The sequence below is a fragment of the Papio anubis genome, chromosome 9, assembly GCF_008728515.1.
Source record: "Papio anubis isolate 15944 chromosome 9, Panubis1.0, whole genome shotgun sequence".
NCBI lineage: Eukaryota > Metazoa > Chordata > Mammalia > Primates > Cercopithecidae > Papio > Papio anubis.
This window is the reverse complement of record NC_044984.1, coordinates 39105697-39130768: the sequence shown is the minus strand read 5'-3', so window position 1 is coordinate 39130768 and position 25072 is coordinate 39105697. Positions and strand designations below refer to the sequence as shown.

Below are 25072 nucleotides of genomic sequence, written 5' to 3'. Positions count from 1 at the left end.
CCACAAAAATACATGTAAGTCCATAGTTCACAGACCCTATAAAGCAATTATATAACAGAAACTACAAAGCAACCAGCTAATAATTTCAACATAGGATTAAAACCACACATGACAATATTAACCTTGAGTGAAAATAGTCCAAATGCTTTACTAAGAAGACACAGAGAGTGGTAAATTGGATAAAAAGGTAACACCCATCTGTCTCCTGTCTTCCAGAGATCCCTCTCACAGGAAATGACACTTACAGGCTCAAAGTAAAGAGTTGGAGAAAGAAAGATCTATCATGCAAATGGAAAACAAAAAAGAACAGGGGTTGCTATTTTTATATCATTGCTATTTTTATATCAGATAAAACAGACTTTAAGCCAGCAACAATAAAATTGGAAAAAGAAGGACATTATATAATGATGAGCGGTTCAATTCAACAAGACTTAATAATCCTAAATATATGTGCACCCAACATTGGAGCACCCAGATTAATAATACAAGTATTCCTATATCTATGAAAAGCCTTAGACTGCCACAGGATAACAGTGCTTAGTCATAAAGCAAGTCTCAACAGATTAGAAAAAATAGAAATCATACCCACCATATGCTCTGACCACAGTGGAATACAAATAAAATCAAAACCAAGAAGGTATCTGAAAACCACACAATTACTTGGAAATTAAACTACTTTTTTCTGAACAATTTTTGGGCAAACAATGAATTTAAGGCAGAAATTAAAAAATTCTTTGAAAGAAATGAACAGACAACACAACATACCAAAATCTGTTGGATGAAGCAAAAACAGTGTTGACAGGAAAATTTATAGCTCTAAACATCTACATCAAGAAGTTAGGAAGATCTCGGCTGGGCGTGGTGGCTCACGTCTGTAATCCCAGCACTTTGGGAGGCCGAGGTGGGTGGATCACGAGGTCAGGAGATGGAGACCATCCTGGCTAAAATGGTTAAACCCCATCCCTACTAAAAATACAAAAAAAAAAAACCAAAAAAACCCAAAAACAAAACAAAACAAAAAAAACATTAGCCGGGTGTGGTGGCGGGCGCCTGTAGTCCCAGCTACTCCGGAGGCTGAGGCAGGAGAATGTTGTGAACCCAGGAGGGGGAGCTTGCAGTGAGCCGAGATTATCCCACTGCACTCCAGCCTGGGTGACAGAGCGAGACTCTGTCTCAAAAAACAAAAAAAGAAGTTAGGAAGATCTCAAATTTACGATTTATTATCACATCTAGAGGAACTAGAAAAACAAGAATAAACTAACTCCAAAGCTAGCAGAAGAAAAGAAATTATTAACATAAGAGCAGAATTGAATGAAATTCAGACCCACACAAAGCATTAGTGAACCCAAAAGTTGGTTCTTTGAAAGAGGAAACAAGACAGATAGACTGCTAGCTAGATTAATAAAGAAAAAAAAAGAGAAGATCCAAAAAAGTACAATTTGAAACAACAAAGGTGATGTTACAACCAATCCCATAGAAACACAAAAGATTCTCAGAGACTATTATGAACACCTCTACGCACACAAACTAGAAACTCTAGAAGAAATGGATAAATTCCTGGAAATACGCAAGCCCCAACATTGAATCAGGAAGAAATTGAAACATTGAACATACGAATACCAAGTCACAAAATTGAATTAGTCAAAAAAACCTACATACCAAAAAAAGCTCTGGATCAGATGGATTCACAGCTGAATTTTACTACACGTAGAGAAGAGCTGGTACTAATTCTATTGAAACTATTCCAAAAAATGGAGGAGGACAGGCTCCTGCCTAACTCATACTATGAAGCCAGTCTAACCCTGATACCATAAACTGATAAAGGCACAATGTAAAAAGAAAACTAGACTGTAGTCCCAGCTATTCGGGAGGCTGAGGCAGGAGAATCCCTTGAACCCAGGAGGCGGAGGTTGCAGTGAGCTGAGATCGCGCCACTGCACTCCAACCTCGGCGACAGAGTGAGACTTTGTCTTAAAAAGAGGAGAAGAAAGAAGAAGAAAGAAGAAAGAGGAAAGAAGAAAGAAGAAGAAAAAGACTACAGGCCAATATCCTTGATAAACATAGACACAAAAATCCTCAAAAAAAGGAAAAAAAAAAAAACTGCAAAAAGAAATCCAGCATCATATCAAAAAGTTAAGTCACCATGATCAAGTAGGCTTTATTCCTGAGATGCCAGTTGGTTCAACACACAAAACTAAATAAATGTGATTCACCGCAAAACCAGAATTAAAAACCAAAACCGTATGATCATCTTAATGGAAGTAGAAAAGGCTTTTGATAAAATCCAACATCCCTTTATTATAAAACCCTCAACAAACAAGCTCTTGAAGGAACATACATCAAAAAAAAAAATAAGAGTCATCTATAAAAAATCTACAATCAACATCATTCTGACTGGGCAAAACTGGAAGTATTCCCCATGAGAACTGGAACAAGACAAGGATGCTGTCACCACCCTGATTCAATAGAGTACTGGAAGTCCTAGCCAGAGCAATCAGGCAAGAGAAAGAACAAAAGGCATCAATAGGAAAAGAAGAAGTCAAACTATCTCTATTTGCAGATAATATGATTCTATGCCTAGAAAACCCTAAAGCCTCTGCCAAAGGCTCCTAGACCAGATAAACAACGTTAGTAAAGTTTCAGGATACAAAATCAGCATATAAAAATCAGCATCATTTCTATATACCAATAAGGTTTAAGCTGAGAGCCAAATCAAGAACATAATCTCACTTACAATAACCACCCACACAAAAAAGTACCTAGGAATACAACCAACTAAGGATATAAAATATCTCTAAAGAAGAACCACAAAACACTGCTGAAAAAAATCAGAGATGACACAAATGGAAAAACATTCCATGCTCATGGACTGGAAGAATTAATGTCATTAAAATGTCCATACTGCTCAAAGTAATCAGAAGATTCAACACTATTCCTTCAAATTATCAATGTCTCCTTTCACAGAATTATGAAAAATTATTCTAAAATTCATACTGAACCAAAAGAGAGCCTGAATAGCCAAAGCAATGCTAAGCAAAAAAAAAAAAAAAACCAAAAAAAAAACAAAAAAAAACAACAACAAAAAAAAACAAAGCCAGAGGCATCACACTACCTGACTTCAAACTACACTACATGGCTACAGTAATCAAAACAGCATGATATTGGTATAAAAACAGACGGATAGAATGATAGATCTGAAAAGTGAACCCAGAAACAAGCTGCACAACTACAACCATCTGACCTCTGACAAAGTCAAGATAAATAAGCAATAAGGAAAGAACTCCCTGTTTAATAAATGGTGCTGAGATAACTGGATAGTCATATACAGAAGAATGAAACTGCCCCCCTACTTTTCACCATATAGAAAAACTAACTCAAGATGGGATTAAAGATTTAAATGTAAAATCTCAAGCTATAAAAATCATAAAAGAAAACCTAGAAAATAACATTGTAGATAAAAGGATTGGCAAAGAACTTATGACTAAGCCCTCAAAAGCAATTGCAACAAAGCCAAAAATTGACAAGTGAGAGCTAATTAAATAAAAACCTTTTGTACAGCAAAATAAATAGCAGAGTAAACAGACAGCTCACAGTACTGGAGAAAATATCTGCTAACTATGCACCCAACAGAGGTCTAATATCCAGAATCTGTAATATACTTAAACAACCTAACAAGCAAAACACAGATAATCTCATGTAAAAGTGGGCAAAAGAACACAAACAGGCACTTCTCAAAAAAAAAAAAAAAAAAGACAGGGGCGCACCCAAGACAGCCAAATAGGAACAGCTCCAGCCTCTAGCTCCCAGTGTGAGTGACACAGAAGACGGGCGATTTCAGCATTTTGAATAGAGGTACCGGGTTCTTCTCACTGGGGCATGTCGGACAGTTGGCACTGGTCTGCAGGTGCAGCCCGACCAGTGAGAGCTGAAGCATGGCGAGGCATTGCCTCACCTGGGAAGTGCAAGGAGGAAGGGAATTCCTCTTCCTAGCCAAAGGGAATTGAGACACACAACACCTGGAGAATCGGGTAACTCCCACCCTAATACTGTGCTTTACCAAGGGTCATAGCAACCAGCACACCAGGAGATTATATCCCACACCTGACCCAGAGGGTCCCACGCCCATGGAGCCTCCCTCATTGCTAGCACAGCAGTCTGAGATCTAACTGCAAGGTGGCAGTGAGGCTGGGGGAGGGGTGCCCGCCATTGCTGAGGCTTAAGTAGGTAAACAAAGCCTCCAGGAAGCTTGAATTGGGTGGAGCCCACCACAGCTCAAGGAGGCCGGCCTGCCTCTGTAGACTCCTCCTGTGGGGACAGGGCATAGCTAAACAAAAAGCAGCAGAAACCTCAGCAGAGGTAAATGCCCTGTCTGACAGCTTTGAAGAGAACAGTGGATCTCCCAGCATGGAGGTTGAGATCTGAGAACAGACTGCCTGCTCAAGTGGGTCCCTGACCCCTGAGTAGCCTAACTGGGAGACATCCCCCACTAGGTGCAGACTGACATCTCACACCTCACACGGCGGGGTACACCCAAGACGAAGCTTCCAGAGCAAGAATCAGACAGCAACACTTGCTGTTCAGCAATATTCTATATTCTGCAGCCTCTGCTGCTGATACCCAGGCAAACAGGGTCTGGAATGGACCTCAAGCAAACTCCAACAGACCTACAGCTGAGGGTTCTGACTGTTAGAAGGAAAACTAACAAACAGAAGGGACACTCACACGAAAATCCCATCAGTATGTCACCATCATCAAAGACCAAAGGCAGATAAAACCACAAAGATGGGGAAAAAGCAGTGCAGAAAAGCTGGAAATTCAAAAAATCTGAGCACATCTCCCCCTCCAAATGAACACAGCTCATCGCCAGCAACGGAACAAAGCTGGACAGAGAATGACTTTGATGAGTTGAGATAAGAAGGTTTCAGCTGATCAAACTTCTCAAAGCTAAAGGAGGAACTATATAACCAGTGCAAAGAAACTAAAAACCTTGAAAAAAGAATGGATGAATGGATAACTAGAATAATCAATGCAGAGAGGACCTTAAAAGAACTAATAGAGATGAAAACTATAACATGAGAACTACGTGAAAAATGCACAAGCTTCAGTAACCGACTTGATCAACTGGAAGAAAGAGTATCAGCGATTGAGGATCAAATGAATGAAATGAAGCGAGAAGAGAAGTGTAGAGAAAAAAGAGCAAAAAGAAATGAACAAATCCTCCAAGAAATATGGGATTATGTGAAAAGACCAAATCTACATCTGACTGGTGTGCCTGAAAGTGATGGGGAAAATGGAACCAAGTTGGAAAACACTCTGCAGGATATTATCCAGGAGAAGTTCCCCAATCTAGTAAGGCAGGCCAACATTCAAATTCGGGAAATACAGAGAATGCCACAAAGATACTCCTCGAGAAGAGCAACTCCAAGGCTCATCATTGTCAGATTCACCAAAGTTGAAATGAAGGAAAAAATCTTAAGGGCAGCCAGAGAGAAAGGTCGGGTTACCCACAAAGGGAAGCCCATCAGACTAACAGCAGATCTCTCGGCAGAAACTCTACAAGCCAGAAGAGAGTGGGGGCCAATATTCAACATTTTTAAAGAAAAGAATTTTAAACCCAGAATTTCATATCCAGCCAAAAAAGTTTCATAAGTGAAGGAGAAATAAAATCCTTTACAGACAAGCAAATGCTTAGAGATTTTGTCACCACCAGGCCTGCCCTACAAGAGATCTTGAAGGAAGCACTAAACATGGAAAGGAACAACCGTTACCAGCCATTGCAAAAACATGTCAAAATGTAAAGTCTATCGATGCTAGGAAGAAACTGCATCAACTAACAAGCAAAATACCTAGCTAATATCATAATGACAGGATCAAGTTCACACATAACAATATTAACCTTAAATTTAAATGGACTAAACAGTCCACATAAAAGGCACAGAATGGCAAATTGGATAAAGAGTCAAGACCCGTCAGTTTGCTGTATGCAGGAGACCCATCTCACATGCAGAGACACACATGGGCTCAAAGGGATGGAGGAAGATCCACCAAGCAAATGGAAAAGAAAAAAAACCAGGGGTTGCAATCCTAGTCTCTGATAAAAAAGACTTAAATCATCAAAGATCACAAGAGATAAAAAAGGCCATTACATAATGGTCAAGGGATCAACTCATCAGGAAGAGCTAACTATCCTAAATACATATGCACCCAATATAGGAGCACCCAGATTCATAAAGCAAGTCCTTAGAGACTTACAAAGAGACTTAGACTCCCATACTATAATAATGGGAGACTTTCGCACCCCACTGTCAACATTAGACAGTCAACGAGACAGAAAGTTAACAAGGATATCCAGAAATTGAACTCAGCTCTGCACCAAGTGGACTTAATAGACATCTACAGAACTCTCCACCCCAAATCAACAGAATATACATTCTTCTCAGCACCACATCACACTTATTCCAAAATTGACCACATAGTTGGAAGTAAAGCACTCCTCAGCAAATGTACAAGAACAGAAATTATAACAAACTGTCCCTCAGACCACAGTGCAATCAAACTAGAACTCAGGACTAAGAAACTCAATCAAAACCACTCAACTACATGGAAACTGAATAACCTGCTCCTGAATCACTACTAGGTACATAGCGAAATGAAGGCAGAAATAAAGATGTTCTTTGAAACCAATGAGAACAAAGATACAACATACCAGAATCTCTGGAACATATTTAAAGCAGTGTGTAGAGGGAAATTTATAGCACTAAATGCCCACAAGAGAAAGCAGAAAAGATCTAAAATTGACACCCTAACATCACAATTAAAAGAATTAGAGAAGTAAGAGCAAACACATTCAAAAGCTAGCAGAAGGCAAGAAATAGTTTAACTAAGATCAGAGCAGAACTGAAGGAGATAGAGATACAAAAACCCTCCAAAAAATCAATGAATCCAGGAGCTGGTTTTTAGAAAACATCAACAAAATTGATAGACCACTAGCAAAACTAATAAAAAAGAAAAGAGAGAAGAATCAAATAGATGTAATAAAAAATGATAAAGGGGATATCACCACCGACCACACAGAAACACAAACTACCATCAGAGAATACTATAAACACCTCTATGCAAATAAACTAGAAAACCTAGAAGAAATCGATAATTTCCTGGACACTTACACTCTCCCAAGACTAAACCAGGAAGAAGCTGAATCCCTGAATAGACCAATAGCAGGCTCTGAAATTGAGGCAATAATTAATAGCCTACCAACCAAAAAAAGTCCAGGACCAGATGGATTCACAGCCGAATTCTACGAGAGGTACAAGGAGGAGTTGGTACCATTCCTTCTGAAGCTATTCCAATCAAAAGAAAAAGAAGGAATCCTCCCTAACTCATTTAATGAGGCCAACATCATCCTGATACCGAAGCCTGACAAAGATACAATAAAAAAAGAGAATTTTAGACCAATATCCCTCATGAACATTGATGCAAAAATCCTCAATAAAACACTGGCAAACTGAATCCAGCAGCACATCAAAAAGCTTATCCACCATGATCAAGTGGGCTTCATCCCTGGGATGCAAGGCTGGTTCAACATATGCAAATCAATAAACGCAATCCACCATATAAACAGAACCAAAGACAAAAACCACATGATTACCTCAATAGATGCAGAAAAAGCCTTTGACAAAATTCAACAGCCCTTCATGCTAAAAACTCTCAATAAATTAGGTATTGATGAAATGTATCTCAAAATAATAAGAGCTATTTATGACAAACTCACAGCCAATATCATACTGAATGGGCAAAAACTGGAAGCATTCCCTTTGAAAACTGGCACGAGACAGGGATGCCCTCTCTCACCACTCCTATTCAACACAGCGTTGGAAGTTCTGGCTAGGGCAATCAGGCAAGAGAAAGAAATCAAGGGTATTCAGTTAGGAAAAGAAGAAGTCAAATTGTCCCTGTTTGCAGATGACATGATTGTATATTTAGAAAATCCCCTTGTCTCAGCCCAAAATCTCCTTAAGCTGATAAGAAACTGCAGCAAAGTCTCAAGATACAAAATCAATGTGCAAAAATCACAAGCAGTCTTATACACCAGTAACAGACAGAGAGCCAAATCATGAATGAACTCCCATTCACAATAGCTTCAAAGAGAATGAAATACCTAGGAATCCAACTGACAAGGGATGTAAAGGACCTCTTCAAGGAGAACTACAAACCACTGCTCACTGAAATAAAAGAGGACATAAACAAATGGAAGAACATGCCATGCTCATGGATAGGAAGAATCAATATCGTGAAAATGGCCATACTGCCCAAGGTAATTGATAGATTCAATGCCATCCCCATTAAGCTACCAATGACTTCCTTCACAGAATTGGAAAAAACTGCTTTAAAGTTCATATAGAACCAAAAAAGACCCCACATTGCCAAGACAATCCTAAGCCAAAAGAACAAAGCTGGAGGCATCACAGTACCTGACTTCAAACTATACTACAAGGCTACAGTAACCAAAACAGCATGGTACTGGTACCAAAACAGAGATATGGACCAATGGAACAGAACAGAGCCCTCAGAAATAATACCACACATCTACAGCCATCTGATCTTTGACAAACCTGAAAAAAACAAGAAATGGGGAAAGGATTCCCTATTTAATAAACTGTGCTGGGTAAATTGACTAGCCATAAGCAGAAAGCTGAAACTGGATCCTTTCCTTACTCCTTATATGAAAATTCATTCAAGATGGATTAGAGACTTAAATGTTAGACCTACTACCATAAAAACCCTAGAAGAAATCCTAGGTAATACCATTCAGGACATAGGCATGGGCAAGGACTTCATGTCTAAAACACCAAAAGCAATGGCAACAAAAGCCAAAATTGACAAATGGGATCTAATTAAACTAAAGAGCTTCTTCACAGCAAAGGAAACCACCGTCAGAGTGAACAGGCAACCTATAGAATGGGAGACAATTTTTGCAATCTACTCATCTGACAAAGGGCTAATATCCACAACCTATAAAAGACTCAATCAATTTTACAAGAAAAAAATAAACAACCCCATCAAAAAGTGGGCAAAAGATATGAACAGACACTTCTCAAAAGAAGACATGCATACAGCCAACAGGCACATGAAAAAATGCTCATCATCACTGGTCATCAGAGAAATGCAAATCAAAACCACAATGAAATACCATCTCACACCAGTTGGAATGGCAGTCATTAAAAAATCAGGAAACAACAGGTGCTGGAGAGGATGTGGAGAAATAGGAACACTTCTACACTGTTGGTGGGACTGTAAACTAGTTCAACCATTGTGGAAAACAGTGTGGCGATTCCTCAAGGATTTAGAACTAGAAATACCATTTGACCCAGCCATCCCATTACTGGGGATATACCCAAAGGATTATAAGTCATGCTACTGTAAAGACACATGCACACATATGTTTATTGCAGCACTATTCACAATAGCAAAGACTTGGGATCAACCCAAATGTGCATCAGTGACAGACTGGATTAAGAAAATGTGGCATATATACACCATGGAATACTATGCAGCCATAAAAAAGGATGAGTTCGTGTCCTTTGTAGGGACATGGATGCAGCTGGAAACCATCATTCTCAGCAAACTATTGCAAGAACAGAAAACCAAATACCACATGTTCTCACTCAATAGGTGGGAATTGAACAAAGAGATCACCTGGACACAGGAAGGGGATCATCACACACCGGGTCCTATTGTGGGGGGTGGGAAGGGATAGCATTAGGAGATATACCCAATGTAAATGACGAGTTAATGGATGCAGCACACCAACATGGCCCATGTATACATATGTAACAAACCTGCACATTGTGCACATGTGCCCTAGAACTTAAAGTATAATAATAATAATTTTTAAAAGACATACAAGGAGCCAACGAGCATATGAAAAAATGCTCATCATCACTAATCATCAGAGAAATGCAAATCAAAACCACAATGAGATACCATCTCACACCTGTCAGAATGGCTATTACAAAAATAAATAACAGATGCTGATGAGGCTGCAGAGAAAAGGGAATGTTTATGTACTGATGGTAGGAATGTAAATTAGTTCAGCCCCTTTGGAAAGCAGTTTGGAGATTTCTCAAGGAACTTAAACAGAACTACCATTCAACTCAGCAATCGTATCACTGGGTATATACCCAATGAAAAATAAATCATTCCATCACCAAAAAGACATGTGCACTCACATGTATATCACAGTGCTATTCACAATAGCAAAGACATGGAATCAATCTGAGGGCCTATCAGCGGTGGATTGGATAAAGAAAATGTTATACATGTATAACCTGGAATATTACACAGCCATGAAAAAGAACAAAATCATGTCCTTTGCAGCAACATAGATTCATCTGAAGGCCATCATCCTAAGTGAATTAACATAGGAACAGAAAACCACATCCTGCATGTTCTCACTTATAAGCGGGAGCTAAACATTGGGTACATATGGACATAAAGATGGCAACAAGAGATACCGGGGATTACTAGCGAGGGAAGGGAAGGGACAAGGGCTGAAAAATTGAAAAACTACTTATTGGGTACTATGCTCACTACCTGGATGATAGGATTATGCATACCATAGGTGATAGGATCATCATTCTATGATCACTCATAGGATCATTCATCAACATCAGCATCACACAATATACTCATGTTATAAACCTGCACAAGTACCTCCTGAATCTCAAATAAAAGTTGAAATTATTATTATTATTATTATTATTATTTTTTTTTTTTTGAGACAGAGCCTCGCTCTGTCGCCCAGGCTGGAGTGCAATGGCGCGATCTCGGATCACTGCAAGCTCCACCTCCCAGGTTCACGCCATTCTTCTGTCAGCCTCCCAAGTAGCTAGGACTACAGGCACCTGCCACCATGCCCAGCTAACTTTTTGAATTTTTTTTAGTAGAGATGGGGTTTCACTGTGTTAACCAGGATGGTCTCAATCTCCTGACCTCGTGATCTGGCTGCCTCGGCCTCCCAAAGTGCTGGGATTACAGGTATAAGCCACTGTGCCTGGCCCAAAAAGTTGAAATTATTTATAAAAATAATGTACCTTGGCCTCCATGACCTTTTCTTTCCCCTGGTTCTTGCCCAGAAACCCATCTGGCATGTAAAGAGGAGGACTGACCTGGTCATCAAATGCCAAAAGAATGGGGGGAAAAGAAAAAAAAAAAAAAAATATATATATATATATATAATATTAACTGAAACTTTATTAGGAAGCTGAAGCTGGATATAGGATGTAACATTATGTACAATAGAGCAAAACTGTTTTGAAAATCCTCTCTGTTACAATTTCTGTTGGCTGTGGCAGCTGTCATCTCTATGTCCTCCCTTTCTTTCCCCATAACAAGTCTTTTCAACCTTCTGCATAGGCAGGAATACTCAACTAGGTTTCTGAGCTTCTCCAATTTGCATCTATATCCACCACCCTATTCATTAAAACAAAAGATCTTTCTTGGTATTCACCCTCTTTAGAAGGCCCAGGAAGGGATTATAAACAACTACTTATCTTTTTTCTAGACACATTTTTGTGTGTAAATTTATTTTGTTATAAAACTGAGATATATGTACCTCCCTGATTTCCTGCTGTTTCTCGGCTTTAGACCTTATTCGACTTGCCAAATGAATGTACTCAGCTACTGAAATCAAACAAAGCTTGAACAAAGGGTAATCTCTCAGATATAAATATTGTTTTCAGCATACATATATGTATACACATATATATACACACACACATAAAAATTAGAGAAAATATATCAAGAATACATTTAGTTTTATTTTTCAGCTTTCCACAAATACACAACAGTAGTGATAGCGTTTCATAGGAGAAATTCAAAATTCTGAACAATTCCCCAAACTTCTTCAAATGCAATAAATTGAGACTATCATCTGGCAGTTTAGAATTTTCTTGCAGTTCTATCATGTACAGCCATCTGATCAAAGCAATAGCAAACATTCACTTATTACCAGAGTTACACGAGAGCTGGGAAATCACAGGCTAATTTTAAACTCATATTTCCAGGCAGAATCGCCTACTGATTCTCATACTACTAAGAGGAAGATCCAAGAATCTCCATTTTTAAGCAGAACCCAGGTGATTCTAATGCAGGTAACTATGATTGCAAGAATCATCAGTAATGATTTAAAAGAACATATTCCCAGGCACCATTACCCACTTACTAAACAAGAAACTTCTGGAGCTCTCCTGATCCAGAGTACTCACATCTTTGTAAAAGTTCTGGTGATTTTGTGTGTGTGTGTGTGTGTGTGTGTGTGTGTGTGTGTGTGTGTGTGTGTGTGATGGAGTTTCGTTCTTGTTACTCAGGCTGGAGTGCAATGGCGCAATATTGACTCACCCCAACCTCTGCCTTCAGGGTTTAAGCTATTCTCCTGCCTCAGCCTCTAGAGCAGCTGTGATTACAGGCATGTGCCACCATGTCCAGCTAATTTTGTAGTTTTGGTAGAGATGGGGTTTCTCCATGTTGGTCAGGCTGGTCTTGAACCCCTGACCTCATGTGATCCACCTGCCTCGGCCTCCCAAAGTGCTGAGATTACAGGCGTGAGCCACTGTGCCCTGCCCCCAGTGATTCTTATGATCAGGTAACAGTGAGAATCATTGCCTTAGAGTATGCCTCTATTTGTAGGTTATGGCTACATGGTTTCTCCTACTCCAAATTCTTGACATACCATCATATTACTATAGTTTTTCTTAGTTAAAACCAGTGAAGATCTGAATGATCAATTGTAATTCAAAGAATAACTGAATTTTTTCAACTAATTTTCTTCTATCCATATTATGTACTTCTGACATGCAAAAACATGATACTTTAAGCATTTTTTAAAAATCTGACCATCACAAAAAAATCTTGTAACAAGAGGAAGGAAAAAACTGTCACGCTATCAATGAGAAAAGTGGATTCCTAGAAACAAACTGACTTAACTAAGGTCACACTGCCACTAAGAACTACACAGCCCTGACTTTAGTCTATTGCAAGAGTGTTCCCATCACTCACTAAACTTCCTGTCACCTGCAATATGCTTTGTTTTCAACATTGTATGCAGTATATTATTTCATTTTATATGCACAATAGTACAACGAGTTATGAAAAAAAAGTATGGTCTTTGAAGTCAGACAGATTTTTTTTTTTTTAATTCTCATTCTGCTGAATCCAGACTGCATCTGTGTGCCTTAGGGAATTCTCATTTTCTTCTCATTTGTAAAATTATAGATAATATTAATAATGTTATCCTTATTGGAAGATTTTGTAAGATTAAACGAAATAAAGTACATCTAAGCATCCAGGACAGTGCCCAGCACATAATAAGTGCTCAATGAATGTTGGCCTTTTAGTTTTTCTGACTTCTTCTCTCCCTCAACTCCTGTCTTATTTTTAGTCCAGTAGTGTTTTCATTGCACCATTCTGCCCTTCTTAGTAGCCTGTTCCTCATTTCACTGTGCAGTGTTCTCACTATGGTCTCCTATTACGGATTCCATATTTAATCTAACTACACTTGACACTGAGCCTCTTGGACAACATTCTCCAACGTGCCTTTTCATGTCCAACTCCAGAGTTAATAAACCTTGACTTAGAAACTGCCCATTGGGGTAGTGGGTAGGGGTTCAGAAGACCCAGCTTCTATATCAGGTTCTGTCACTGACTGACTTTATGACCTTAGGCAAGTTAAAGAACCTCCCTGGGCTTCAGCTGTAAAACTCAAGATATGAAAAAGTGATCCTAAATTTTCCTCCTGCTCTAAAATTTCATGACTTTATGATATTAATGAACTTGTCGGTCTAACAATAGCTCTTTTTCATTTCTTATTTTAGGCATGAGTTTAAAATGAATGCTCTGAATTACAGAGGATTGTTATACTGGCTTCCATGATTCCATTGCCTACAAAGTTCTTTTGCAAATTTTTCCTTAGCTTTATCATTGTAACTTAAAAAGTTCATAGAGGAGCCCATAGAAATACTTCACATCCCTGAAACCGTCCATTAAAAATAGTTACAGGCCGGGCACGGTGGCTGACATCTGTAATCCTAGCACTTTGGGAGGCGGAGGCGGGCAGATCATGAGGCCGAGGGATTGAGACCATTCTGGCCAACCAACATGGTGAAACCCCGTCTCTACTAAAAATACAAAAAAATTAGCCGGGTGTGGTGGCGGGTGCCTGTAGTCCCAGCTACTCGGGAGCCCGGGGCAGGAGAATGGCGTGAACCCGGAAGGCGGAGCTTGCAGTGAGCCGAGATGCCACCACTGCACTCCAGCCTGGGCGACAGAGCAAGACTCTGTCTCAAAAAAAAAAAAAAAAAAAAAAGGTTACAAAGGGTCAGTCATCAGATCTGGGAAAAGCTTGCACCATAGCTTGCATTTAGCATAACCTATACAATTCTGACCTGAAGTATAGCCATGCTCTGAGTTTGGGTGCTAATAGCATGGCTGAATGTGTCAGTCTTCAATGCTGCACTTTTTTTTACTGGGTACAAGTAGGACAATGACAAGTAGCAACTACTACACAGGACTTCCAGGGCCAACCTTGACACACATACAAAGATGAGAGTGACGGATAGGGCTGAAATATCCTTTTCACAGTGATAGTCAAACTCTAATTATAAGAAAAAGCACATTCATTGGAAAAATACAAACGCAAATGAGTTATATCTTGCAGCTTCAGCATGGCTTTGAAAAAATTCCTGCCCATGTGCAGTACTATAGAATTTATCTTTCCAGTTTTTTAATCATGTTCTAGCTGTCTTTTTAACGAACACCTCAGGGACTGAAGCATTTTACTTTAAATTGGGATAAAACTGGAATGTCTCTATTCTCCACTTACTTAACCAAATCTTATAATTTCTTCAAACTACATTCTTTCCACGTTATACATAAAGACCAGAGTGATCTCTCCCATTCACGATAATCCCTCACAGAATTTACTGTCAGTTTCAACTGTCATCTATATCATATGCTAACCAGACTATTAGTTTCATTTTCAAGTGAATGTGTTTGTCACTCCAGTACCCATGATTGAATCCTAAAAGTTTTTGCCTAATAAACCCAATGCTTCCAGCTCACTATTACCTTCTGCCAAATTCCTCTGATACCATGGGCCACCTGTCAGGACATCTTCCTTGGCACTTCATGCAGACTACCCACTTGGCTGGACTCCTTCCGTCTGTATGGACAAACTCACTGTGTTAAGTCTGTCTACTCTGTTGCCAGGACTGCTAATAAACATAATGCGGTCCCCCTCCGTGATTCTCCCTGAACAGTCTGTCTCCCCACTGTACTAGCAGTAATGAGGGAACGGAAAAATGGTGAGAGTAAATAAAGTTGAGATTTAACCCCTTGAGCACATACCATGAAGAGAGTAGGCATTTATGGTTAATCCAGGTATTACCTAAATGATAAGCCCTTTATTCCATGTCACCACTTGGGACCCTGTAACAGAAGCCAGCACCATTGTGTTTTCAAATAGTATTTTTCCTTGAGTAAGGAAAAATGCAGATGTTAAACACATGTAAGGAGGAGCTTAAAATACTTTGAAGAAGTTATATAAAATATTCCCAAAGCTCAAGGAGATGTTAAATCTAGTGGACAAACATTTAAACAAATCTTTCTTTCTAAGTAGCCTGTAGACATAACTAGTTGGAATAACTTATCTTGAAAATATATTCTAACTTGTTAAAACATCATGGCTATTTAATTAACATAGGTTTATGCTTGTTGCTCTGCCACATATTCTGAAATGACTGAATCCACTTTCCACAACTGTGACCTCAAAAGAAATGCTCTACTAAAGTCAAGTCAATGGGGTTTTACAATAAAGTCTACCAAGAGTCACAATGTCTATTTTTAAAGTAGTCAACCTACTTCTGAGAGCCACACACAAAACAGAAAACAAACACACTTTAAATCTGTTACACGGTGAAATGTTTATGGAATGCAATTTTCATGATTATTTTTTCAGTGCATTAAGAATTGCTTTTCAGGAAATATCACTTCTCTCCAAGTGCCTTTTGACTATACCAAAGAGTGCTTTTTAACACCTAACTGTAATTTATTTAGATTTTTATTTAGATAGTTAATTACTGTAAGATCATACTTCAGTGAAAATGACCAAATGTAATATTATTGATAGTTCATTCTCCTGCTGTTGGTATTTCACCTCTTGAAAAATCACATTATTTGGTATATGTGAAATAATGTTACATTAATTTCTTTGTTCTTTCACAAAGCAAAATATTTATGGTAAAACTGCAATGCACTAACCATGCTGTGGGAATGAAAAAACTCATAACACATTTCCTCTCCTCAAGGAGCTTACACATTACAGGTGGTATGTGTGTACACAGGTAACAAGCAGGTACTTAGATAAATTATAAGAGGGAGAAGTGTTGAAAGATATCAATAGTGTGAGGATCCAAAACTTGATCTTTGAAACTTTCTTATTCTTTTTAATAGTCTCTCCTCTATTCAGCTTCTGTTATGAACTTGATGCACATAAATCTAAGATATTACACAGACACACACACACACATCTGCACATATATATCTATGCATATAGGCACACATATATTTGTATGTATTGATATAGAAATATGAGTAGATTTCTGCTAGGTCTATCACCTGCTTTCCATTTTTTTGTTTTTCTTTTTTAAATAATTTCCAATTTTATTATAGATTCAGGGGGTCCAAGTGCAGGATTGTTACATGGGTATATTATGTGATGCTAAGAATTGGGGTATGGATGACCATGTTGCCCAGTAGAAAGCATAGTACCTGATGGGTAGTTTTTCGGTTCATTCCCCTCTCCCCTTCTGCCCTCTCCAGTAGTCCCCAGTGTCTGTAGTTCCCATTTTTATGTTCACCTGTACTCAATGTTTAGCTCTCATTTATAAATGAGAACATGTAGTATTTGGTTTTCTGTTCCTCTGTTAATTCACTTAAGATGATGGCCTCCAGATGAATCCATGTTGCTGCAAAGGACATCATTTCATTCTTTTTCATGGCTGTATAGTATGCCATGGTGTACAGGTACCACATTTTCTTTATCTGATCCACTGCTGATGGGCACCTAGGCTGGATGAATCTATGTGTGCATGTGTCTTTTTGGTAGAACAACTTCTTTTCCTTTGGGTATATATTCAGTAATGGGATTGCTGGGTTGAATGGTAATTCTGTTTAAGCTGTTTGAGAGATCTCCAAACTGCTTTCCACAGTGGCCAAACAATTTACATTCCCACCATTAGTGTATAAGCATTCCCTTTTCTCTGCAGCCCTGCCAGCGTCTGTTATTCTTTTTAATCTTTTTTATAATAGGTCAGACTGACAGCTGTGAGATGGTATGTCATTGCAGTTTTGATTTGCATTTATCTGATGATTAGTGATGATGAGTATTTTTTCATATGCTTATTGGCTGCTTGTCTTTTTTTTTTTTTTTTGAGAAATGTCTGTTCATGTTCTTTTGCCCAATTTTAGATGGGATTATCTGGTTTTTTGCTTGTTGAGTTGTTCAAGTATCTTTTAAATTCTGGATATTAGACCTCTGTTGGATGCATAGTTTGCAGATATTTTCTCCAATACTGTGGGTTGTCTTTTTACTCTGCTATTTCTTTTTCTGTACAAAAGCTCTTTTGTTTAATTAGGTCTCACTTGTCAATTTTTGTTTTTGTTGCAATTGCTTTTGGGGACTTAGTCATAAATTCATTGCCAAAGCAAATGTTGAGAAGGAAGAGCCTTTTCTCATGGTTATCACTGCCCTAGGCCCATGGCAAGTACTGCCTGGCTACTACTGATGTTCACACAAGATCCAATGGCTGTTTAGTCAGCTTATGGTAAATGCTGCCAGGCCTGGCTCTCTCCTTTCAGGAATGGGCTCCCATCTGGCCCAGGATGAGTCCAGATGTGCCATTTAGGAGCCAAGGCCTGTAGTCAGGGACCTCAGGAACCAACTCTGTGCTCTGCCCCACGGTGGCTGAGCTGGTACCCAACCTGCAAGACAAAGTCCCCTTTACTCTTCACTGTGCTTTCCTCAAGTGGAAGGAATATCTCACCATGGCCACCACAGGTGGGGATATTTGGGTTTCACCTGAAACCAGCATGGCCCTGGATGTCACCCAAGGCTGCCTGGTTACTCCTTATGTTCATTTAAGGCCCAAGGGCCCTTTAGACAGTGGGTGATGAATCCTGCCAGGATTGAGTCCTTCCCTTCAAGTCAGTTGGTTTCCTTCTGGCCTAGAAATGTTGTCCAGAGGTAAAACCTGAAATGGGGGCCTCAGGACTCTGCCTGGTGCCCTAGTCTACTGTGGTAAGCTAGTATCCAAGTTGCAAGACAAAGTCCTCTTTACTCTCTCCTCTCCTCTCCTGAAGCAGAGGAAAGGAGTCTGTCCTGGAGCTGTGAGCTGCACTGCTAGAGATTGAAGGAGGAGTGGTTCAAGCATTCCCTTGGCCACCCTGGCTGGTGTCTCACTAGATCGCATGACACAAAGTCCACTGCCTCCAAGCTCAGCATAGCACAAGGACTAGCCAAGAAATTCCAAGTCCTTGTGGCCTAGACTGCCTTTCAAATTTATAGGGGATCCCAAAGCACTTTAGCCTGCAGTTGGGAAGCTACCAGAAATTCCCCTCTGGCTAGGGCTGGTCTAAATGCTCTCTATGTGTACCAGCTGAATTTTGCCCTGTGTTGCATTCTGCTATGACAGGCAGCACTAAGTTCCAATGCAAAGTCCCATAGTCACTGTGCTCTCCCTCCCCTAAGCACATAGATTCTCTCTGTGCCATGTGGCCACTGCTGGGGGATGGGGGAAGAGAGGTATCCGCAATTCAAGACCGTCTCTCCTACCCTCTTCAGTGCCTCTTTCCTTAATACAATGTTAAAACCAAGTACTATGATCATTCTTCTGATTTTTGGTTCTTATGGAGGTGCTTTCTTATATGGATTGTTGTTAAATTTCATGTTCCTATGGGGGGGACAATCACTGGAAAGTTCTATTTGGATATTTTCCTCCATTTGTCCCACTTTTTTCCTTTGTTTACAAACATATTTTAACTTTTTTAAAAAATTGCGTAAATTTATGGGGTACAAGTGTAATTTTCATACACAGATAGATTGTGTAGTGGTGAAGTTGGCACTTTTAGGGTATCCATTACCTGAATCTTTTCCTTAACCTAGCAAAGATAGTAGGTGGGTGGCGTATGCCACAAATCAAATACTTATGCAAAAAATAAAGGGATATATATATAAATCAAATGACCTAATTACAAATACTTAATAGAAACTGAGATAAGGTTTTCCTTAGAAGAAAGTTTTCTCTACAATTTATTTCTTGTGTCCTGTATGTAGTATGTGTAAGTCACATTACATTTTGCTGGTATCTGTTTATGCCCTAGTTCTAGTGAATTTAGTAAAATCACAGAAAAATGTGATACAACAATAAAGGTAGAAAAATCCTATGTAGTAAATATCTATAAAAATTGATGATTTACTTTCTCTAAAAGTATTCAGAACTGGCCTGCTAATTTTATTAAAAATAATTTTAAAAAACTTCAGAAAAGTAGCACCAAATTATAATGGTTTCTTTTTAAAAAAATTACAATGCCAGCCGGTCACGGTGGCCTGTAATCCCAGCACTTTGGGAGACCAAGGTGGGCGGATCAGCTGAGGTTGGGAGTTTGAGACCAGCCTGACCAACATGGAGAAACCCCATCTCTACTAAAAAAAAAAAAAATACAAAATTAGCCAGGTGTGGTGGTGCATGCCTGTAATCCCAGCTACTGGGTAGGCTGAGGCAGGAGAATCGCTTGAACCCAGGAAGCGGAGGTTGCAGTGAGCTGAGATCGCGCCATTGCACTCCAGCCTGGGCAACAAGAGTGAAACACTGTCTCAAGAAAAAAAAAAAAAATTATATATAAAATACCTTTCTATAGTGTAAGTGGAATTTTCCTACCAATAGAAAACCTAAGATCGATTGCTTTCAAATCATTTAAATAATTCTAATAAGGACAGGTGTTTTAGTGACACTAATTTTACTTCTTTATTTTTCTTTCATCTGAAATATGTATATATGGGATGAATTAGAACACAGTTTAGTTGGTTGTGAACTTGCTAGGATATTTGTCTTACATATTTTCAAATGTCTTGAGTACATACGCTTTCTGGGGCTCTATTTCGTTAAATTAACTCTCTTACCACATGTACTAGTTCCTATAACTTCTACATGATGCTCACAAAGAGGGATACAGTTTGCAGAAGACTCAGTGCTGAGCTGTCACTTCTTTATCCTCATCAAGCAGTTATTACTCTGGGCTTAATCCTGCCATGTAAGGCACTTTGCTTGGGAAGCACCAGGGATATGAAGAGTTATAAGGAAAAAGTGACATGTTGATTTGCAGTTTAGGTAAAAAGTGCTACAGGAGTTCTGAAGAGGATGTGATCACTTGGCTTTAATGAAGAGAGAGTTGAAATGGTCTCCAATGGTAGGATCTAAAGGAGCAGAACAGAAAAGGCACAATCTGTAGAGGAACAAGAGACTTCTGACACTGGGGAATAAGTGTTCTGTGGGCAAGTGCCCAGCAGCAAATACTTTGATCTGGGTGGAACTAGAGCATAGAAGACATGGGAGAGACGGATTCAGGGCCAGACCATGGAAGGCGCTCAGAGAGCTCCCAGAGGCTGGACTCCTCTTGGACAATGAGGAGTCATGGACAATATTTAGGGCTGAGAAGTGTACAACATGATATTTCCAACTGGAAGGTTATAAAGAAGAGCTGCCTAGGGCATATGGTACAAAGGGACGTGGACGTGTGATGGCAGAAGGTCCATAGGAGATTACTTTACAATAGTATAGAGGGGAGTCAAGACTGGAATGGTGGCAAGGAAATGAGAAAGAAGAATGGTATTAAAGGCATAGAGAAAGATAAATCAGTAGGCCTGGCTAGCTGACTTAGTGTTAGGGGAGAGAGAAAAGAAGAAGTTAAGAGACCTAAATTTGGGGGCTAATTTTTTACTCATCTTTATATTAGAAACCTATTAATTTGGAGTTTATAGCCCAACCTCTCTCCCCTTTTCTTTCAGATGAACTCATCGCCATAGCCTCCCACGCTGAGCCCATGAGTTCCTGCAATTCCTTCCTAGGAAATCCAGAATCAGGCCTGACAGCTAGAGAAAGGGTGGTTGCGCTCTGAGGTGTTGGCAGTAGCCATTTTCTTCCATTTGAATGAGAAACCTGGAAAGACTGCTTTACAATAAGAGAAAAAAAAGAGAAGGCAGAAATAAAAAAGATAAGAGACGAAAAATAAAGGCTAGGACTGGATTCCCTGTTACACCCTGGTCTCTGCTTTCATGTGTTCCTAGAGGCAACTACATCCCTCCTCTTGAATTGGGTAGGATATCCCTAAAATGCAGCAAAACCTTCCTCCTTTGACTAAATTAGCTTGGCAGGGTTATTGCTACTTGCAGCCAAAATGGTCCAAACTTAAATATTCCTCAGCATAAACTCTTCATCGTCGGTCAGTTGGTGCTCTACTCTCTGAACACTTCAGCACGTTACTGACATTTTACATTGTTATGATATTTTTTCATTTAGAATGTCTTTCCCTTCCCCTTTGCTGACTCTGCCTATGTAAATCCTGACTATCCTTTCTTTCTTCCATCTGTCTTTATTAAGCAGTTTTTGAATGAATCCATAATATCTGTAAATTACAGTGTTATATTTTTCCACTTGAAGTCCTTGATTTTAGTGAACTTATTGGAAGAATACTTAAAACTTACACAAATAGAGTAGAAGCATGAGGATGGTAATGGACAATCAAAGAATTTATGCTCTCAAATCTATGAATGTAAGCAAATTCAATTAGACAATAGTCTACTTGGCTACCAATACCATTGACTTTAAGATGTGTTCAGAGAGGTATCAGTAGGCCATTTGGCCAATGTGGACATTTTATATGAGGAATTATATTAGTTAGGAAACAGAAGAATAGCTTTTTATAAGTAATGCATGATACATTATTGCATAAGTGCTAAAAATTCAATTCTGTAGATATCCATGGAATGTCCTACAGCTTAGTGACAGACAGATCTAGAACCTGCCAATGCTGTCTGACTCAAAGTCAGATTGGAAAGCTTTTTCCATTGCTATTTCACGAAATAAGAAATTTATCAATTTTCAAATGCGACAAAAATATTCCGTTTTATCTCTTCAAATAATTTTTTTAAAAGATAGTGTATTTTAAAACATTAGCCATTAAAATAGTCATATACTCAAAGAACCATCTTGAACCTAACGCCCAAGATATATTATTTAACAAATTTTAAAAAAATCAATAAATAAACTGCTATTCTCTTTTGAGACAACACTGAATATCTCTCATAAAAGCCTCTTTTTGCCTTTAGAAATGAGAAAATCAATCTGCTATCCTGTGAAATCTCACATAAATTCAGAATACAATGGAGTATTCCTTCAGTAATCATAGTCTTTAGCCTGGTGACTTACAATGCCTCAGGAGGGAAAAAAAAAAATGCCTTATGAAAGCAATAAGAAAATGTCTAACAAATGGATGGATATTTAATGAGCAAGATAAAATGCCAAGAAATAGCAAGTGTCTCTTTCTGTCCCATTCAAAAGAATATTCCTAAAACCCCAAACGGTCACACCAGATTACATGAGTAACACTGGTTAGTGTGATGCTGTTGTATGAAAAATCTGTTGCTAAGCAGGGCAAAAATATGGTTTACATGAAAATGGAATGATCTCTGGTGAATACTGAAAGAAAGTAACAATTTCTATAACCAGAAAAAGAATTTTTACATCACTCCATTTCAACTGCTATAAAACCCCGAGTTGCTTTGACAATTGCTTTTCCCTGCTTTGCTGCTTTTATATCATCCTCATGTCTGCAGCTTTCCATTTACTATATGACAGGGTTTTTGGTTTTTGTTTCTAAGTGTGTTTTTTCCCTCTAAAGCCTAGGCAGAAAATACCAACGTGCTATATGGTTTCTAGGGGCCCACCTTGCAATGTTCATAAAATACATTTTTGGTGCCCCTCTTATAAAAGTCCAATTGGCTTTCTTCCCAGTATAACAGCTGAAAATATAAACAGAGAAGGCCCCATTAATAGTAATTGTAAATGCTGTACTTATTTAGATTTATGGCGCCTGCTGCCACATCCTGTTTGTTACACTGGGAACAGAGCATGCAGCGGCTTCGGTGAGGGGAGGGAAACACACTTACCTGCATCACAATAAGGAGGTCAAAGACCAAGATAAAAGAAGCAAGGAATGCTCTGGAAACTTCATCACTGGGCAAAAATCCCCGATTCAGCTTGTCCCAGCTGATCCAGTCCGTTGTAATCACAAGTACAACCACAGACGTCAGAGTAAAAAGAACTGTCCTGTAAAGAACAAGACACTCATTAAAGAACATAAGGCATAAAATATAGATACTAGAGACTGCATGTTATCTGTGTTGTATTAAATGTCTGCCCCTTGGTAACTACCTATCCTAAGGTATATAAGCCAAAAGGAAGATGAAAAAGGTTGGCCGGGCATGGTGGCTCATGCCTGTAGTCCCAGCACTTTCGGAGCCCAAGGCAGGCGGATCACCTGAGGTCAGGAGTTCGAGACCAGCCTGGCCAACATGGTGAAGCCCTGTCTCTACTAAAAATACAAAAAAATTTAGCCAAATGGAGTGGTGTGCTCCTGTAGCCCCAGCTACTTGGGAGGCTGAGACTGGAGAATCGCTTGAACTTGGGAGGTGGAAGTTGTAGTGAGCCCAGATTACGCCACTGTGCTCCAGTCTGGGTGACAGAGAGAGATTCCATCTCAAAAAAAAAAAAAAAAAAAAAAAAAATTAAATGCCTTCTTTGAAAAGCAATTAGGAAAAGTTATAATAGCATCTCTTCCAAGATTTTCCCTAAAGAACATTAAGATAATAATTATGGAACAAATAATTAACAACAATTTTAAAAATGGCTTTGGTTAGTGCAGTAAGTGTCCCAAGAAAACACTGTGTGTAGCTCTTAGTAAACCTGTACATTCTTTACTAAGCATAGTGGACATGCAATGTAAGAAGATAAGGCAGATGGTGAATGGGTGAGGAAATCTTTGGATTCCATTATCCTTCTACAAAAGGGAGGGATAGTTACACCAGACTCATCACCATCTCCAAGACTTGATAAGCTCCATACAGGGACCACCTCTAAAAGCCAATAATGTAGCTTGTTCTCATAGGACATACTTCATCCATGGCTTGTGATCCAGTGACCTTTCTCCATGTCAGAGCACCTACTCCCTGCTATAAGATACTAGGAGCCTGACGTTTTCTCTTATCTATCTTTTTAGCCCCCATAAAATCTTGCATAAGTATACACAGATGGAGTTCAATGAGGGTTAGTTGAAACTAAAGCATTTTTAAAAATCAGAAAATTACTCAAATTAGTCTTTAATGCCAACTTTTAAAGTAGATCTGAAATGTGGGTGATGAAAATTTAATCTGCCAGAGAATTGTCCATAATGTAGTCAAGCCTGTGCTTTTCAGGGCTATATTGATGGCTAGATATTGTTTAGAATTATAAGAAGAAAACAACCAATTATTTGAAATTAACTTAATCAGATAAAAATGCAAGAAAGAAAAAGGAAATAAAGGAAAACAGAAGAAAAAACATAGAGGTGAAATAACATTGTAGAACACATACCCCTTTTGGCAATTAACAAAACTGTTTTTGCCCTCTAATGTCTTATAATAATTGAAATTCATAAAAAATAATATGAATCTTCATAGAATTCTCTTTTCAATTGTACATAGTATAAACCCCTAAACCAAAAATTTGGTTTTCCTTTTCATAATTTCTTATTTGAAGCAAGTTATACTTTGATATAATGGATATAAAGAAACGTTTCTTATATTTTTTCTCCTCATGAATGGAAAGATACATTATTTTTTAAAATTTTAGAAAATAAACATTCCTATTAAAACTCATTATTTTATTAAAATTGCAAACTTTCAAAAGAATTTGACTCATGACCT

The 25072-nt window shown here is 38.7% G+C and overlaps 1 protein-coding gene across 6 annotated transcripts in view; it reads right to left on the bottom strand.

The window, feature by feature from the left end:
• TMEM117 (transmembrane protein 117) overlaps positions 1-25072 on the bottom strand; it is a 548292-nt gene that overhangs the window by 74262 nt on the left and 448958 nt on the right. For 5 of the 6 annotated variants that reach the window (XM_021922226.2, XM_021922223.2, XM_021922228.2 and 2 more), the window contains one exon: positions 23279-23438. In XM_021922226.2, the coding sequence (XP_021777918.1) occupies positions 23279-23438 (160 nt within the window). Of the gene's footprint in view, positions 1-19901; positions 20528-23278; positions 23439-25072 lie in introns of those variants that run through there. The other variant, XM_031650429.1, reaches the window with a different exon arrangement.